We start from the raw sequence: 17,380 nt of genomic DNA on the forward strand, positions 1-17,380 counted from the left end.
TGTTGCCCAGGCTGGAGTGCAGTGGTGCAATTTCGTCTCACTGCAACCTCTGCTTCCTGGGTTCAAGCAATTCTTCTGCCTCAGCCTCCCAAGTAGCTGGGATTACAGGTGTGCACAAACATGCCCAGCTAATTTTGTATTTTTAGTACAGATGGAGTTTCACTATGTTGGCCAGGCTGGTCTCGAACTCCTGACCTCAGGTGATCCACCCGCCTCAGCCTCCCAAAGTGCTGGGATTACAGGTGTGAGCCACTGCACCCAACCAAGTTTCTTAAACAAGGTCCCACCTTGGCATTCCCTTGGCAAAATCTTCCAGGGCTGTCACTGCCTAGAGGCTGAAGCCCAGACTCTGCATGACGCTCCCAGCCTTTCACAGTTTGGATCCAGCCTCCTCTCATTAATGACACTAATGGCTAAGATTGGTGGAGCAGTTCATACGACCCAGGCACTCTATTGAGAGCTTTACATGTGTTATGTCATTCAATTACCATCCAACCTTAGGAGACGATGTCTTAGTTCAGTTTCCTCATCTGTAAAATGGGATTCCAAGAAAAGCATTGGCTATAGTGTCTGGTACATGGTTATCACTCAACCAATAGTAACCATTACTGCATGTTCTCTGATTTACTGATGAGAAAGTTGAGGATAAGGGAGGTTCAGTAACTTGCCCAAGACTACATACAACTCATTAATAAAGAAGTCTGGCTTCAGTGCCCAGGCTAGCCCACCTCTCACCCTGTCACTGAGGGCCCGTGCTCAACTCAGAGCCAACATCTACAGCTTTCCTTGATGAGGTCTCCAGGTCTTTGCACATAGAATAGTTCCCTTCCTCCTCCTCCTGGAAAGCTTCCTCCTAGAGCCACCTACCCCCTTGACACCCTGGGCAGGGTCACATACCCCAACTCTGTTCCCTTCAGCCTTCCCAACAAACCTCCATACTCTCATCTCACCAAACTATCATCTTGATGGAGGGTGTGCCCCCCACTCAAAGTGACTGTGTCCTTCCCAGCTCTGGCTCCACTGTGCCTGGCTGGCACGGAGCAGACCTCTGTGTTTGCTGGATTTGTTGCGAGCCGAATCCATCAGACAGCCAAGCCAAGGGTGGAGAGCAATGCCTGCTGGCAGGACAGCTTGACTGCTCCCAGCTGTCAGTGTGCACTTGGAGTGGACACTTGCACTTGCCTTTGGCCAGGGTCTCCTGGCCATTTGCCAGAACTTCCAGTCCCTTGGCCCTGGCTCTCACTCTGCTCTGCAGCCTTCCCGCAAAGTCGGCCAGCAGGGGGTTCACCCCCTAGAGGGGCCCGGACCATCCACAGCATGAGTCCAGAAGATTTCTCACCTTCTCAGTTCACTTCTTCAACAAGTATTTATTGAATGCCAGCTATGGGCCAGGCCCTGTGCTCAATGCTGGGTACAGAGTGGAGAGTGAACCAGGCATGGCACCTGGCCTCATGAGCTTACACTCGAGTGGGAGGGACAGTCAACCAACAAGTAAATTACACAAAGGGATATGCAGTGGCAAATTCCCCATGAAGGGAAAGAACAGAGGCCTTGTCATAGATGAACTCCTCAAGTACAGTAGTCAAGGAAGGCCTCTTGGAGGAGGCAACTCTGAAGCTAAGGCCTGAGGGTCTGAAGAACTCAGCCATGCACAGGGTAGGGGAAGAGCATTCTTGGCAAAGGGAACAGCATATGCAAAGTGCTGGAGGTGGGAATGAGGCTGGAATGTCGAGGAAATGAAGGAAGGCCAGGTGGCAGAAGCTCAGGTAGCAAGTCTGGGACTGGCAAGAAATGAGGCTGGAAGTGAGGTTGGGACCAAAACAGGAAGACCTTTAGAATAACAGGCTAACAGAGTGAGGTTTTCAAACCAGAGATGATATGATATGACCTGCAGCTTTCAAGTTCTCTCTGGTGCTACTGAGAACTGATTGACAAAGCAAGAGGGAAGACCTTTTTGATCTGGGGGAGTTGATGTGGCCTGGCCAGGCTGGCTGCGGATGCAGACAGAAGTAGACGGACTCCAGAGATAGTTTAGAGGTAGAATCTACTGGAAGTTTCCAGAAGCACTAAAACAATCTTTATTGGATGTCCGCAACAACCGCTGCAACGGGGTAGGAGTTGGAGACCCCAGGAAGGCTTGGGGATAGAAACAGAAGATGCAAGTCCTTGACCACGGAATCAGATCACACAGTCACCCTTCCTTCCACAATATCCCAGGGACAATGAAAGCAAGTTCAGCCAAGATGCTGAAAGTGCTGGGTCATTCCCACCTCATTTCAGTGGCGTCACAGATTCTCTGGAGTTGCATACATGCAACGTGGAAATGTGTTTCCCACAGCCCCACTAGGGATGCTCAGGCTAGGAAGTTGCCAAACTGCAAGACTACATCACTGACCTGGTATCCCAGGAGCAGCAGCAGCAGGAGGAGGAGGAGGAGGAGTAAGAGGAAGAGGAGGAGGAGTTGTCCTTGTTCCTGTCCTGAGTGGGTCCCTTCATGATAAAGGGGAAACTGGCCTTTGCCTTCTGTTACCTCCTCTGTCTGTCCCCACTCCTGGGAGCATGTGTGAGTCCTGTCTTCCTTCTACCTCAGTCTCCCCTCTGCCTCCCTCAGGAGCACTCCCTGCCAATGACCCACTCTCTAAAATGATCCCCCCCTCTCCTTGCTACTGCACATCTCAGATGGGTCCAGGAGGACAGCAGTCTGATGGAACTAGCTCACACTAAAAATGAAAGAGGTGCTTTCCTCTGTATCCCTCCTTGAGGAGTTTGTCTTTTCAAAATAGCTTTCTGGGACACTCAAATGATCTCCTCCCTCTTATCCACCTCTTTGAAAGGGCTCTTTTCCCCAGGGTTTCTGCAACTCACTTTTCAGTCCATGGAGTCTCCTCAATGCAGCCTCTGGGGAGGGTGGTTCCATCAAAGGGAGGAGGTGGGAGAATCTTCCCAGGGGTGACAACTGAAGTATCTAACCAGTGTGGAATGAGCACCAGTGAATTGCTGCTCTGGGACTCCACAGCCTTGGATCTGCCAGGCAGTAACCAGATTGTAGGAGTCCTGGGGGAAGTGCCAGGCAGTCGGGGGGGCACTTGGAGTCACTTGGGGGAGTAGATATTTACCAATGAGTACAAAAGTGTTTCTGCATTTTATCAACACTGGTCCCACTGGGTGTCAGTCCAGTCTCCACTGTTCTGCTGGGAACGATCGCTGGACCATTTGTTTCCTCTATTAGAAAAAGTGGCCTGGGGTGGAGCTGAGGAATGAAATGGCCTCTGAGCAGAGCCAGCTCTGTGGAGTCCTGGTGAACAGGATCTCAGGCCCTTGACCCGTTGCATGACCTTGAAGGGCTGAGGTGCCTCGAATCATCTTTTCTCTTGCCCCTCCTCGCAGTTATTTTTGTCCAGCCTGACAGCCCTTGGCTGTTCCAGCAGTCTGGGCTCTGTGAGCCGGATGCAAACCAGGCAGCACAGACGTCTGGTGCTGAATCCCAAGAGGTTCCTCTCTGCACACCATCACATGGGGCCACGGCCCCTCTGTACTGTGTGCACCCAATGGGGAGGGACCACACGCCTGGAGGATGGTGACTATAAGACATGGGGGGCTGGGCTCTCCATTGCTCAACCCTGGCTCCTGTCTGGGAGAGCTGTCCAAGGCCTGGTGTGAGGACACCCTGTCACAGAGTGTTGCTGCTGCCTAGAAACCTCCCAGCTGGGTTTATCAGGCCAGCTGTGTGCAGGGACCTGTTAGCCAGTGAGAGGGTGGGTGTCTGCCGCTGGGAGGAGGGTAGGAGCAGGCTCTGCTGGGCCCCCAGTCTCCAGGCCTTGGCTGTGGTGGAGAAAGGGTCTGTCCTGTGGTTCAGTGTGATGGTGTGGCCCAAGGACAGGTGGTCAGGGGCAGACAGGGTTCCCAAGAGACCTCTTTGTGGCCCCTGCTCAGTTACTATCTCCAGGAAGCGAGGCAGACACTATGTTCCAGCCTTTTGGCGTGGGAAGGCTGCAGCCAGTCAGTCATTGCTCCTGACTGGGGTCTGACTGCTCCAAGGAACAGCCTGCCTTGGGTCCTGGTGCCCTTCGGGTTAAAGCTTTTTCCCAGACCCAAGGTTCATGCCTCCTGCTGGTGTGCAGAGGGCAGGAGAGGGGTCTGGGCGCAGCTCTGAGGGTCACTCCCAGGACTCATCTGTGCAGGTGAGGAATGGAACCAAGCCTCTGAGACCAGAACAGCTCCAGGAGAGCTGGGTGGATAAGCTGGGATAACAGCGAGGAGGAGAGATGGGCTGGAGGAGGAGGGGGCCTCTGATGGCTGGAGAATGTACCTTCACATATGAGCCAGTCCAGGAAGCAAAGCAGAAAAGGCAATGCCCTTTTTTGGGCTCCTGGTAAAAGAACCTTCCTTATTCCTGGGGGTGGGGTGATGAAGGGACAGCTCAGAAAGCCCCGATTTCAGTGATTTCAGAGACCCAGGAGTGGTACAGCATGGCTCCCCCTGGCCTCCCAGCTGGCCCTGGGGAGGATGAGTTGGGGGTGGGAACAGCCACGTAAGCAGCGGACCCTATAGGACCAGGGGGTGTGGGGGAGGAAGATCGCAGGAGGGGAGTGATGTGGCTGTTCCTGGCAGCCCTGCTGCTGGGGGCTACAGGCACAGGGGTCGCTGGCCTCTCTAGGGGGCGGGCCCTCCGGGTGGAAGATGCCCCTCGACTGGGCAGCACATTCCTCCGGGCTGGCAGGATGATGCCTGTGGCTCTGCGAATGGGAGCGGTTCGGAGGGCTGGGATGGGGTAAGCAGGAGAGGAGGTGTTGGGCAGGACAGGGCCGGGCACTCTTCCCAGGACGGCGAGCTGGTTGCTCAGGGCTGGCAGCCCCGGGCAGCTATGGAAGAAAGACCAGGGCCAGGCAGCGAAGGCCAGGGGGCCAGCGTGTGTGGGCGAAGGCTCCATCTCGGCTGCGTAGCTGTTGAGGTGGGAGAGAAGGCGAATCCGAACGGGGTCTGCACGGCTGCTGGGCCCTTCAAGGACCCCCAGGTACCTGATGACCTCGGTGAGGCACTCCCGAAAACCAATGCTCCGGAAGTCAACTGCCAGGGCTCGGGCATCAAAGAATCCTGCAAAGGGAGGCATGATGAAGGTCATGCCAGGCGTGGGGAGAAGCATGGGGCCTTGGTCTGTCTGTCTGAGTTCTGGACCTGCCTCCTCCACTCACTCCCTGGGCAGCCTTGGCCATGTCACCCTGACTCTCTGAGCCCGTCTCCCCATCTGCAGAGTGAGAACAAAATCCCTGCCTGGGGTGGAGGGTGGAGGGTTATAATGATCAAATGAATTCACTAAACTATGAAGCATTATAAAATGTAAAATATTGCTTGCATCGCAATTCATGATTAATGCAAAGAAAAAACTTTGTGGCCAAGATAACTTCATTGAAGTAAATACTTGACAGATATGAAAGGTTGTGCACTTGAAGGTATAGAACAACCCTGCCTGCTGAGAGGGGCAGATGCCCAGGAAGGGAGGTGGCAGCAGCAGCCATCAGAGTGAGGAGGCCCCTTGGAGAAGGCAGCAGAGTGTAGCAGTGAAGTGTGAGGTCGTCAGAGGCCAGAAGAGCTGGGTTCAAATCCTGGGTCAGCTACTTAACTAGCTGCCTCATTGTGGACAAGTCTCTATCTCTCTGTGCCTCAATTTCCTTAGCTGTCAAATGGGGATATAGCAGTGCCTACTGTATAGAGTTGTGAGGGTGAAATTAAAATAGTGCACAGAAAATGCTGAATAAATGAAAAATTAGCTATCACTTATATTACTGGCTTGACCCTGTTGGCATCTGAGTTTGTCCCTTGGCTCAAAAGGCAATCTGGAAATCAAGACCCCACTGTGACCCTCAGCTGCTCGGCCAGGGACCCTCTCTTTGATGGATAACCACGTAAACTTCCTGCACAAGTATTCACATCCTCACTGCCTCTCCATACCTGTTCCTCTCTTGACCACCTTCTGGGCAAAGACAGACAGAACAACCCCAGTCAGCACTGGTCTCAGGACGATGGCAGCAAATATCTGGTCCTTGGTTCATGGCCCCCACAGAGGAACAGCTCAGCTGGAGACTATGTTTGGAGCCAGGTCAACTTGTGGGCAAGAACCAACTCTATTCTACACTTAGCCATGTAAGTTCAAGCAAATCCCTCATCTTTCTGTGTTTGCTGTTCTTTTTTTATTTTTATTATTTATTTATTTTTTATTTTTTTGAGACAGAGTCTTGCTGTTGCCCAGGCTGGAGTTCAGTGGCACGATCTTGGCTTACTGCAAGCTCCGCCTCTTGGGTTTACACCATTCTCCTGCCTCAGCCTCACGAGTAGCTGGGACTACAGGTGCCCGCCACTATGCCTGGTTAATTTTTTGTATTTTTTAGTAGAGACGGGGTTTCACCGTGTTAGCCAGGATGGCCTCAATCTCCTAACCTCCTGATCTGCCCGCCTTGGCCTCCCAAAGTGCTGGGATTACAGGCGTGAGCCACCATGCCCGGCCTTTTAAAAATTTTTTTTGAGATGGAGTCTCGCTCTGTCCCCCAGGCTGGAGTGCAGTGGTGTGATCTCGGCTCACTGCAAGCTCCACCTCCCCGGTTCACGCCATTCTCCTGCCTCAGTCTCCCGAGTAGCTGGAACTACAGGCGGCCGCCACCACGCCCAGCTAATTTTTTGTATTTTTAGTAGAGACGGGGTTTCACCATGTTAGTCAGGATGGTCTCGATCTCCTGACCTCATGATCCGCCTGCCTTGGCCTCCCAAAGTGCTGGGATTACAAGCATGAGCCACCATGCCCGGCCTGGGAGTGTCTTTAAAGCCACTGTTCCATTACTTTGTTGTAACTGATGGGCTTAAAATAACAAAATGAGTTAATTTGTGTCCTGCTACAATCCTGAGATTTGTGATGAGCATGATATGTCACCCCAGCACTGCCAAGGACCCCACAACAGCCCAGAAGGCTAGACCAGTGGGTAGGATACCACGCTCCTCCCTGGGCTCAGGGGGTCAGATTGGGATCCCAGTGAGAATTAGCTCATTCAGGCAAATCCTTAATGAGGTCCTGGGTTGGGGAAGGGTGGGACCCACAGGAACAGTCTGTTACAGAAGAAAGCACCTCCCAGGTCTAAGACTGGAGGGAGCTGAATTGAGGAAAAGGTTGCGCCAAATGGAGACCCTGAAAGTGGAGAGGGAGATGCTGAAAGGAGAGAGAGAAGCTTTGCAAACGTTCCCTCCATTGACCTAGCTCCTCAGAGTGGGCAGCGTATGGACTTGCTCACCAACGTATCCCCAGGGCCCAGCCTCAAAATATTTGTTGTATGAATGACGCCTGAAAGAGAAGAGCATGGGTACCTGTCCCGCCAGTGGCATGGAGCATTTTCAAGTGATCCACCGTCATCTGTAAGACCTCGGCTTTCTCCAGCTTGGAAGAGCCCTGCGGGTACAGGAGACAGAAGGGTGGAGCCTCCAGCTGACCATGTCGCTGTGCGGCGTCATCAGCACTCAATGTCTTGATTTTCTCACCTTCCTCACACTCCACTGCTGCCTGCAACTGGGCTTCTGCTTTGGCCAAATTCTCCAAATCTAGAACATTCTTTTCAGTTCTCCTCTCAGACCACCTGTCCACTGTACGGCTGCCGATCATCTTTCCTGAAACCACTCCTCCCTTGACTTGCACGACAGCACTGTTTTTGGGCTCTCCTTTCACCATGCCTCTTGATCTGCCATCTCTTAGCACACTAGTGTCCCTTCTGTGTTACTTCGCATTCTGCTGCTCCCTGCAGAGGGGCTTGTCACCTCCATGGCTTTAACCGCCATCCTCAGAATGAATGCCTCTTAAACCAGCTCTTCCAGGAATCCAACTTCAGACTCAATGTGCCCAAGATCTAGCTCATCATCTTATCCCCAGACTACTTCTCTTCCTGTTTTACTCTCTTGGGAAATGCTTCCTAAGCCTCCCAGGTGAAGCCTGAAGATCAGATGCTCCATGGGAGTCCCTTGAGGGCAGATACTAGGTCTAGTTCACGGCTGGTCCTGTGACGGTTTTAGTGAACATCTGTGGGATGACTGACTTGTTCTCACCAGCATAAGGGAAGGCAGAGGACCTGTGACCTATGCTTTGGTGCATAGGGTGAGAATCTCCTAGGCTGAGCCCACTGTCTGATTCCCCACTGTAGCTCCCCCACCTTAACATGCTCGATGGCAGAGTGCTCACTCCCTGAGCGGCCTGTTCCACTTTCAAATCACTCTGGAAATGTCTGTAGTGCAGACGGATGGGGGCTTGAGAATCACATAGTCCTATGCCCTGCTCTTTACTAGCTGTGTGATCTGGTATAAGTTACTTCACCTCTCTGTGCTTCAGTTTCCTTACCTGTGCCATGGGCATAATAATCCCTACCTTTCGGGATCATTCTGAGGAGTCAATTCAATGGGATGATGGACATAAAGCCACCTGAGACACCTAAATATAAATTTCCATTCCTCTTACCCTGGCCAGTGACAGATATTGGTAAATGAACACAGCATCTCAGGCAGCTGCTACCAATCAACGAGAGATGCCACGAGAAACGAACCTTATCTGCCACCCACACAGTGTTTCCTCTAGCACAGTCAGCAGTGTCACATACCTGTTTCTCAAAGGCAGTGGGGACCAAGCGTCGCAATTCAGACAGGCTACTGTTAATGCGGTCTCGACGCCGTTTCTCTATGATCTAAACAATCATGACAAGAAGTTACTCACAGGTGCGTCATCAGTTTCCAAAGTGCCTTGATGGACATCAACTCATATTTACCCACACAGTGTTTTTGTGAGGGAGATCAATCTAGTCTTACTTTATGGTGGAGAAAACCAAGGCCCAGAGAAGGACAGTGATTTGCTTAAGGTCACACAGCAAGAAAGTGCAGAGCTGGGAGTACAACTCAGACCTCTTGTCTTGGTCTATAGGGGTGATATTCAAGATGTTTAACTGCTGGTACAGCAGGGCACAGCCAATCAGAATGAGGACACCAGCCACGGTGCAGGAGCAGGCCCTGGAGGCCCCCGCTGGGCCAGGAGGGAGACCCTGTCAGCTGTGAGGTCATGAGATGGTGTGGAGAGTCCCACGTGTTGCTCTCTCTAGCTGCAGAGCCCTTCCACTCACATACCCTCATTCTTCCCTCACAATACTGGTAGCAGAACACTGGGAGCAGGACAGATTTGACCTCATTTTACAGATAAGGAAAATGAAGGTTGGAAGGAAGTGGTTTGCCTAAGGGCTTACAGTCAGTGAGTGTCAGGCTGCTCTCTGCCAGACCCCAAGTGTCTGGACTCCCAGTGCGGAAGCACAGCTGCATCCTGGGAGGAAAGTGGGGCTGAACAGGACGGACAGATGACAGCGGCAAGTGGGGATCCTTCTGTCCCCTCCCCCACCCTGGCACACTGAGGGGGATGAAAATTCTGGACTCAGAGAGGAGACAGAAGACAGGATGGGGGGCAGGCTGGAACAACAATCATAATGGCCTATTGTGTGTCTGCTATTGTTACATTAATGCACTTAATCTGCAAAGCAGCCCTTTGAGGTGGGCCCTGTCATTATTCCAGTTACACAAAGGAGCAAATCAGGCTCAGGGAGGTTAAGAGGCTTGCCGGGAATCACCCTGATAGCTAGTGCCAGAGCAAGGATTTGAACCCAGGCAGTTAGCTTCATGGTGAAGTTTCTGGCCAAGGTTCTCCCCGCCAGACTGCAGGGGATTCATGGCAACCCTTTGTTGGGCAACTCAGAGGCTGAGACGGACACTCACCCCTCTGCGTTTCTTCCTGGCTTGCATCTGCGAAGGGCTGGGGGTGGACAGCGGCCTGGCCATCTGGCTGGAAAGGAAAAGAAAAGCTGATTTTTCAGGGCTGGGGGACCGTCTCCCTGGCCTGGGCCGACCTCGGGACAGGAGGAGCCACGGGGCGGGCCTGGAAGGAGGAGTTTGCTCTCCCCTTCTTCCCGGGGACTCATTTCAACCCAGGTCAAGTCCTCTCAAGCACTCTGGGCCCACTTTGGGCTCTTGGTCTGGACCTACTCGGCCTCGCCCCTCGCCCCTCGCCCCTCGCCCCTCGCCCCTCGCCCCTGGCCCCTCGCAGCGGCCGTCGGGGAACCAAGCACCGCGGCGCGGTAGCTCCGGCTCCTGCAACCCGATCCCCGAGGGCGGGGCGGGCGAGGGCACTGGCCGGCGGCGGCGGGGCTGGGCCGGGCGGGTTGGGTTTCAGAGGGAGCCGCTGGGAACGAGCGTGGAAAGAGCAGATGCCGCTGCTTCCCACGGGCCGGGCGCGCCGGCCGCCCGCCCTCCGCCCCGCCTGCAGCTGCCGCCTCCTCCCACGCGGTGCGGCCGGGGGCGAAGGGGAGGCGGCATCTGGGTCACAGGCCCTTCTCGGATGCTCTGGGACACTGCCCTGGCCTCCCAGAAGGCCCCGTCCCCCCAGCCTCGGCCACTCCTCCCACTCCGTGCCTTCCTTCTGCAGCCCCGGTTGAATGATGGATGTTTGCTCACACCCCAGGAGCTCCCATTACAGAGAAGAGGCTCAACCCTGGGGGGAGCTTTTCCTGCCCAGACTCTGACCAAAATAATCTTCAGCCCAACTGCTAACCCTTCTTAAGGTTTTCTGCTTCAGAAGTTCTCTTAGAATGATGAGGATTCGCTGGGTCCACTGAGGCATCATTCATTTGGCCAACACTTCTAAGGCCTTATTCAGGCCTGGGTGGGTGGTGGTGCACTCAGCCAGACCCCAGCCCTCCCTCAGCTCAGCTCCAGTGGGCAGACAATGCACCAACAAACAACAAACAACAAACAAGGTGACTCCCCTGCCATTTCGGAAGACATAACGCCACACATCTGAACAGGAACCTGCAAGCTGGACTTCACCCACACCTGCTCCTGCTGCCCCTCGGTTCCCCATCTCAGTGAAGGTACCCCGCTTCTGCAAGGTGGAAAGCTGATGCTGTCTTTGATTCCTCCTCCTCCTTGCCCCCACCTCATCAAAACCTGCCCACACTATGTCTAAAATACATCTCACATCTGTCCTCTTCCTCTCCGCCACTTCTCTCAATGCTACGCCTCTATCATTGTTCATCTGGATGACTGCAAGAGCTTCTTGTTGGGTGCTTTTACAACCTCTTTGACTCTCTACAAGCCTATCTCCACACTGCAAGCAGAGTGATCATTTAAATCTGATCATATCACTCACTTAAAACTCCTCCGTGGCTCCCCAGTGTGTTTTTGTTTGTTTGCTTTGGTTTTTGTTTTGAGATTGTAGTCTCACTCTGTTGCCCAGGCTGGAGTGCACTGGCATGATCTAGGCTCACTGCAACCTCTGCCACCCAGTTCAAGTGATTCTCCTGCATCAGCCTCCGAAATAACTGGGATTACAGGCACCCACCACCATGTCTAGCTAATTTTTGCATTTTTAGTAGAGATGGGGTTTCACCACGTTGGCCAGGATGGTTTTGAACTCCTGACCTCAGGTGATCTGCCCGCCTCGGCCTCCTAAAGTGCTGGGATTATAGGCATGAGCCACCATGCCTGGCCCCAATGTTTTTTAAGATCAAGGCCACCATCTTTCAGGTGGTCCAACTGGCCCCCGTCAACCCCTCCAGACTCAACCCTCTTCCTCTGTATGCTCTAGCCTATGAATGCACTAACTCCTTCTGCAGTTGCACATACTGTCCCCTAGCCTAGGTCCACCATCTCTGGTCCACCCATCACCCCAAGCCCCCGTCCCTTTGCCCCATAACTTCTATAATCCATCAGATCTCAACTCAGATGGCACCTCCCTGGGGAGCCTTTTCTAACATTCCTCCTCCCACTAGTATCCCCTGCTCAATACTCTCCTAGCACCCTGCTTTCACAGCATTTATGCCAATTTGTTGTTTTATATGGTTATTTGATTGATGTCTATCTCTCCAACAAATCCGTAAGCTCCATGAGGCCATGAGCCATGTCTGTTACATTCACTATTGCAGCTTCGAATACAGCAGAACTCATGGTAGAGCTTTCTTCTCTCACCCGTGTATTTGGCATCACTGGGGAACAGAGACTTAAGCACCATAAAATCTACGGCCTAGGACTTTGTGGAATGGGGGCATAAATGACTTACCAGAAAGGTCCCAGCCCATGTGACGACCCTTTTGGCATTTGAATTTGGATCATTTTCATCAACTGCTCAGAGAAGGTTGCAGAAGAGACCAGATAGCATTTGTCAAATCCTACTGCTATGTCCCTGGCTTTGTCCAGACACATCTGGAAAAGGATATCTCCCACCCAAACATCTGGACAAGCAGACCTGGTAAGAAGTCTGTAATAGCTCCTAGGAGGGAGGGCCCAGCAAGCTAGGTCCAGGCTCAGATGGCCAGATCCTGAGATCTATGGGGCAGCTTGTTTACAAAGCCTCACTGGTTCACTGGGGACAAGCCCCAGGAGCCAAGACACACTAAGAAACACGACCTTTGTTCCCCCCAGCTTGATAAAGCGTCTCTTCGGGTATTGGGTTAGCCTCGCGCACGTCACTGCCTCTCAGCCTGATCCCTCCGCTGGGACCATCTGTTGGAGGCTGACGCACCCATTTCAGGGCAAAGCAGTGCTGCCATCCCTTTTTCCAATCTCCTGGTCAGCTTCTCCCTGTTGTATTATTTCCCCCCTTCTCCTCTCCCCATATCTCAGAGGCAAACCTCACATTAGTTTTCTTGGCAACATTATGTGTCTTTCCCTCCTTTGAGCCTTACAAAAGCCCATCTTACAGATGAGAATGCTGAGCTTCAGGAAGCTAAAGCAGCTTGCCCAGCCTACCCAGCTGCTAAGGAGCAAAGCCAGCAGGGAATCCGCATCTTCTGGCTCCACTTCAGCATTGTTTCCCTTCTAATTCCTACTTCCTGTCTGTCTGAATAGCCTTCCAGACCCCTTATTTTTAAAGTTCCCAAGAGCCCAGCCAGAGCTCCCTTCCAGCCCATGATCTGGCCCTGACAGTGGGAGGAGGTGTGGGATTCTCTTGTCTGAGAATCTGAAAATGACAGAGATTTTCATGGACCCAGAGAAGATACATTGACCATCAAGATCTGCTCCATAGGCCTCTAGTGGCTCCTGGCCAGAATTCTGGGGCAGTCTCTTATAGCACGGAAGTTTTCCAGGTGGTCCCGACCACCCTCAGTGCTGACTTCCCCTGGGAACTCCCCCGTGGAACCCTTGCAGATGACCCTAATCATTTTGTGTCAGCCAAAGGCAGAATCACCATGTCCCAAATGAAGGGATCTCAGAGAGAATTGAGTCCATTTGTAAAATGAGGAAACTCAGAGCAGAAGGGATCTTCCCCAGGTCACATAGCAAATTAGAAGAAAATCCAGAACTACAGTCAGTTCTAGTGTCTGGTGGCTTTTTTTTTTTTTTTTCTTTTTTTGAGATGGAGTCTTACTCTGTCACCCAGGCTGGAGTGCAGTGGTGGGATCTCAGCTCACTGCAACCTCTGCCTTCCAGGTTCAAGTGATTATCCTGTCTCAGCCTTCTGAGTAACTGGGACTACAGGCACGTGCCGCCATGCCTGGCTAATTTTTTGTATTTTTAGTAGAGACGGGGTTTCACCGTGTTAGCCAGGATGGTCTCCATCTCCTGACCTCGTGATCTGCCTATCTCGGCCTCCCAAAGTGCTGGGATTACAGGCATGAGCCACTGCACCCGGTCTTAAGTGGCTTTTAATCTGGGGCTTTTGCCAGTGCACCCCATATATTCATCATCCCGTCATGGAGATCTTGGAGCCAGTACTTTTTGTTCTATACGGCACTTCCACATCTATTTGTCTAATTTATTGCACAATAGCCCTGTGAGTGAGGTATTATTTGGGCCACTTCACATTTAGGAAAAATAATCATTTTACAGGTGGAGAGACAGACACCGGAGTTAAGAATCACTCCAGTAAGTCCAGTCTTCAGACTTCTGGTCTTTTCTTTTTTTTTTTTTTTTTTTTTGAGACGGAGTCTCGCTCTGTAGCCCAGGCTGGAGTGCAGTGGCCGGATCTCAGCTCACTGCAAGCTCCACCTCCCGGGTTTACGCCATTCTCCTGCCTCAGCCTTCCCGAGTAGCTGGGACTACAAGCGCCCGCCACCGCGCCCGGCTAGTTTTTTGTATTTTTTAGTAGAGACGGGGTTTCACCATGTTAGCCAGGATGGTCTCGATCTCCTGACCTCGTGATCCGCCCGTCTCGGCCTCCCAAAGTGCTGGGATTACAGGCTTGAGCCACCGCGCCCGGCCTGGTCTTTTCATTAGACCATGCTGTCTCATAAATATGTTGCCCCCACAACTGAATGGTGACCGCTTTGACAGCAACATTTACTGGTAGTTACTTTGTATCAAAGCAGGGAGTTATGTAACTTTATGTACATTACTTCATCAAACCTTATCCTGTGAGGCAGGAATGCTAATGCATTCCCATTTTGAAAGGGAGAAAACTGAGGTTCAGAAAGGTGTAAAAGTAACTGGCCAAAGTTAATGGTGGTAAGATTCAAACTCAGGTCTATCTGACTCCAAGGCCACCACCTTATATTGTTCAGGAAGAGGACCCTGATCCAGGGTCTGACATGTGGCAGGTGCTCATTAGACATTCGCAAAGGGAGAGGAGAGGCTGTCCTCTTAGTTTAGACTCATCCTGTGTCAGCGGGCCAGGTTCAGATGAGAGCTCTGTGGGTAAGTTTCACAGATGTGGCAGGACTGCCACCAGGCAGATGCCCACAGTGACGGTGGAACACCCTCTGCTTTTTACTCTCATGTTTCTGAGTGTGGGGGATTTGCGCCCTGCCCCTGACCCCGAGAGACTGGCTGCCTCTGTCCTGCAGCCCTTGTCAGTGTTTATCTGCTTTCTGTGTACATGAAGCTCTTCTTCCCTGAGAGTTCCCTGAGGGCAGAGGCTAAGCAGAATACATCTGGCCCCCCTATGCCCAGCCCGGGGTCTGGGCCACAGCAGGCATCGTTCAGTGCTCCCTGAATTGAAGCATTGATGTCTGCTGGCGGGGAGGGCCCTTTGGTGAGTGCTACAAAGAGGCGTCTATAAGTCAGCCTCTGCCAGATGTCCAACTGCTTTCTCTCCTCAGAGGGGTCTGCTCCTCTAAGGACAGTGTCTAAAAATGGGCTCTGTATATATAGGAAATGCTATATGTATAGGAAAAAAATGCCCAGTGATCCTTTTTGCCTCATGTGAGCAGTTGCCCAGATGCCACCATCTTCAAGAAGCCCTCCTTGCCATCTTTGGTTGAGAGTGACCTCTCCTTGCTTAAGTGCCCTCACAGCCCAGAGTCTGTCTCCTTTCCATCCTGTCCATGGTGTTTTTATGACCTGGCAGGTCACTGACTGGGCTGCAAACTCGTGGAGGACAGAAGCCAGCTCTGATCAGCCTAGTTCTCTGGCATCAATTTTGTGCCTCTAATCTATGAAGACCCAATGCCATTGAATTTGAGACCCCGCTCCAACACCACCACATGGTGCTGTGCCCTTTCCTGGCCCTTAACAGGCACAGGCTAAGATAACTGCTTCTCTAAATAGCAGTTTCTGTTAAACAATTAAGAAAGGCTGATATGTTGCATAGCAAATTGTATTATACACCCTAAAAACAAATGTACAGGATGCAAGAGGAATATCTGTTATGGCATTTTCCTGGGATTTGTGACTGAGGCAGGATCCCTGGATCTCAGAAAACTGGAGAGCACTAAAATTACAAAATGTCCTCCAAAATATCCCTAAGAATTCCTAAGAATTAACTGGGCCCGACACACTGGCTTATGTCTGTAATCCCAACACTTTGGGAGGCCAAGGCAGGAGGATCACTTAAGCCCGGGAGATCAAGGTTGCCATGAGCTATGATCATGCCACTGCACTCCAGCATGGGCAACAGAGTGAGACTGTGTCAAAAAAAAAAAAAAAAAGAAAGAAAGAAAGAGAGAGAGAGAGAGGAAGGAAGAGAGGGAGGAAGGAAGGAAGGAAGGAAGGAAGGAAGGAAGGAAGGAAGGAAGGAAGGAAGGAAGGAAGGAAGGAAGGATTAACTGAATTCCCCTCCAATTCTGTTCGAGAGAGTCAAGTCTGGATGAGCCAAGAGAGATGAAGTATTCCTTTCTTTTCCACTGCTGTCTTTGTTTTACTGGTGGGGAAACAGACTCAGGACAGACTCTGTCAGGGAAACCAATGGCCCAAGACCACATAGTGAGTTGGTGGCAGATTTGGGGCTGAGACCCAGGTCTTCAGACTCCCAGTCAGCCCTGCAGCTCTTTCAGGGTGCTGGGAATCACATGGTGTGTGCCTAAGCATGTGCTGTGCTAAGCCCTTGACATACTTTACCTCATTTGGTTTTCCCAATACTTCTATGAATTTAGTTCTATTATTAATGCTCATTTAACAGATAAGTAAACTGAAGCTTAGACAGTTCACAGAACTGCGAGGTAGCAGAACTATACAAGTGCAATTTGTTCGACAGGTTTGAAGCAGGTCAGACTGTCTACTAGGAGCTGAAAGACACTGGCAGCAGGGGGGCACGATAGGAGGCACACTGGAAATGGAGTCTAGGCCCTTGCAAGTCGCTTATTATTTTCTTCAATACTAAGATCCTAAATCCAAAGTCCAGTTTGCTCAAAGGAGGACAAGTTTTCTTCTTCCTGAAATAATTTGTGGACTACATGAAAACTACATCCAAACTAGGATAAAATTGGGAAAGAATGTGGTTACTCTGCATCGTCAGCAGATTCCGGACAGGGGCTAGGGTACCATCAGTCTATGAGAGTTTTCTAGAATCTCCAGGGAAAACTCCTTGCCAGTGGCCTCCCCTAGGCCACTTCAACCGATAGATGATAACCCACTAGCCACCAGATCCCCCGAGCTGAACTCTACCTCCGTGCCAGCATCCCCAGCCCTGCACGACGGAGAGCGCACAGGATCCAGGCACTCATGCGTGTAAAGGCACAGCCCACACACGCCCCACACGCCGACACCTGTGGCCCCGCGCTCACCCGCCTCTGCCCAGGCGGTGCTGGAGGGCTGGCCCGCCTGCTCGGCGAGCCCGTCGGACCGACCCCCACCTCGCTCGCCCTCCGCGTGCTCAGTCCCCGCATCCCGGCCCTTACCTCAGCTCGCCCTCTTGGCCCACGTCGATGGGTCCATCGGACTCGCCGTCGGAGCCTCTCGGCTCCTTGGGTCGCTTCATGGCGAACGCAGGCTCCCGGGTCTCAGCCCCGCGGCTAGGGCTCCCAGTCGGGAAGTCGGGCCCCGCCCCGGCCCCGCCCCGGCCCCGCCTCAGGGGCACCGCCGCCGCCCTTTCCCAGGGCCCTTTCCTGCGCCGCAGCCCCGGGCGCCCAGGCGCCCCTTCGCCCCCGCGGTGACGCGCCGCCGAGCCGTG

The 17,380-nt window shown here is 52.5% G+C and overlaps 1 protein-coding gene across 2 annotated transcripts; it reads right to left on the reverse strand.

The window, feature by feature from the left end:
- Positions 1-1,343: 1,343 nt before the first annotated feature.
- HEYL (hes related family bHLH transcription factor with YRPW motif like) lies at positions 1,344-17,234 on the reverse strand. Of its 2 annotated transcripts, XR_002522737.2 has the most exons (6): positions 17,109-17,234; positions 9,778-9,844; positions 8,625-8,708; positions 7,351-7,432; positions 2,866-5,094; positions 1,344-2,490 (listed from the first exon to the last, which is right to left on the reverse strand). XR_002522737.2 is itself a non-coding variant. In XM_003891637.4 (5 exons), exons 1-5 carry the CDS (start codon positions 17,186-17,188, stop codon positions 4,421-4,423), a joined length of 987 nt encoding a protein of 328 aa, XP_003891686.2. In that variant the 5' UTR covers positions 17,189-17,234; the 3' UTR covers positions 1,344-4,420. The 2 variants fall into 2 exon arrangements, 1 of the variants encoding a protein (XP_003891686.2); XM_003891637.4 differs by having other exon boundaries at positions 1,344-5,094.
- Between the last annotated feature and the right edge of the window lie 146 nt (positions 17,235-17,380).

This window comes from Papio anubis, chromosome 1, assembly GCF_008728515.1.
Source record: "Papio anubis isolate 15944 chromosome 1, Panubis1.0, whole genome shotgun sequence".
NCBI classification, from domain to species: Eukaryota; Metazoa; Chordata; class Mammalia; order Primates; family Cercopithecidae; genus Papio; species Papio anubis.

Bases quoted from the DNA above. Each gene is read 5' to 3' on its own strand.
- HEYL (XM_003891637.4), bottom strand. From the start codon at position 17,188: ATGAAGCGACCCAAGGAGCCGAGAGGCTCCGACGGCGAGTCCGATGGA. The intron at 9,845-17,108 runs GTAAGGGCCGGG...TTTCCTTTCCAG, and splicing joins GGCCAAGAGGGCGAGCTGAG to CCAGATGGCCAGGCCGCTGT. The intron at 5,095-7,350 runs GTACCCATGCTC...CTCCCTTTGCAG, and splicing joins CCATGCCACTGGCGGGACAG to GATTCTTTGATGCCCGAGCC.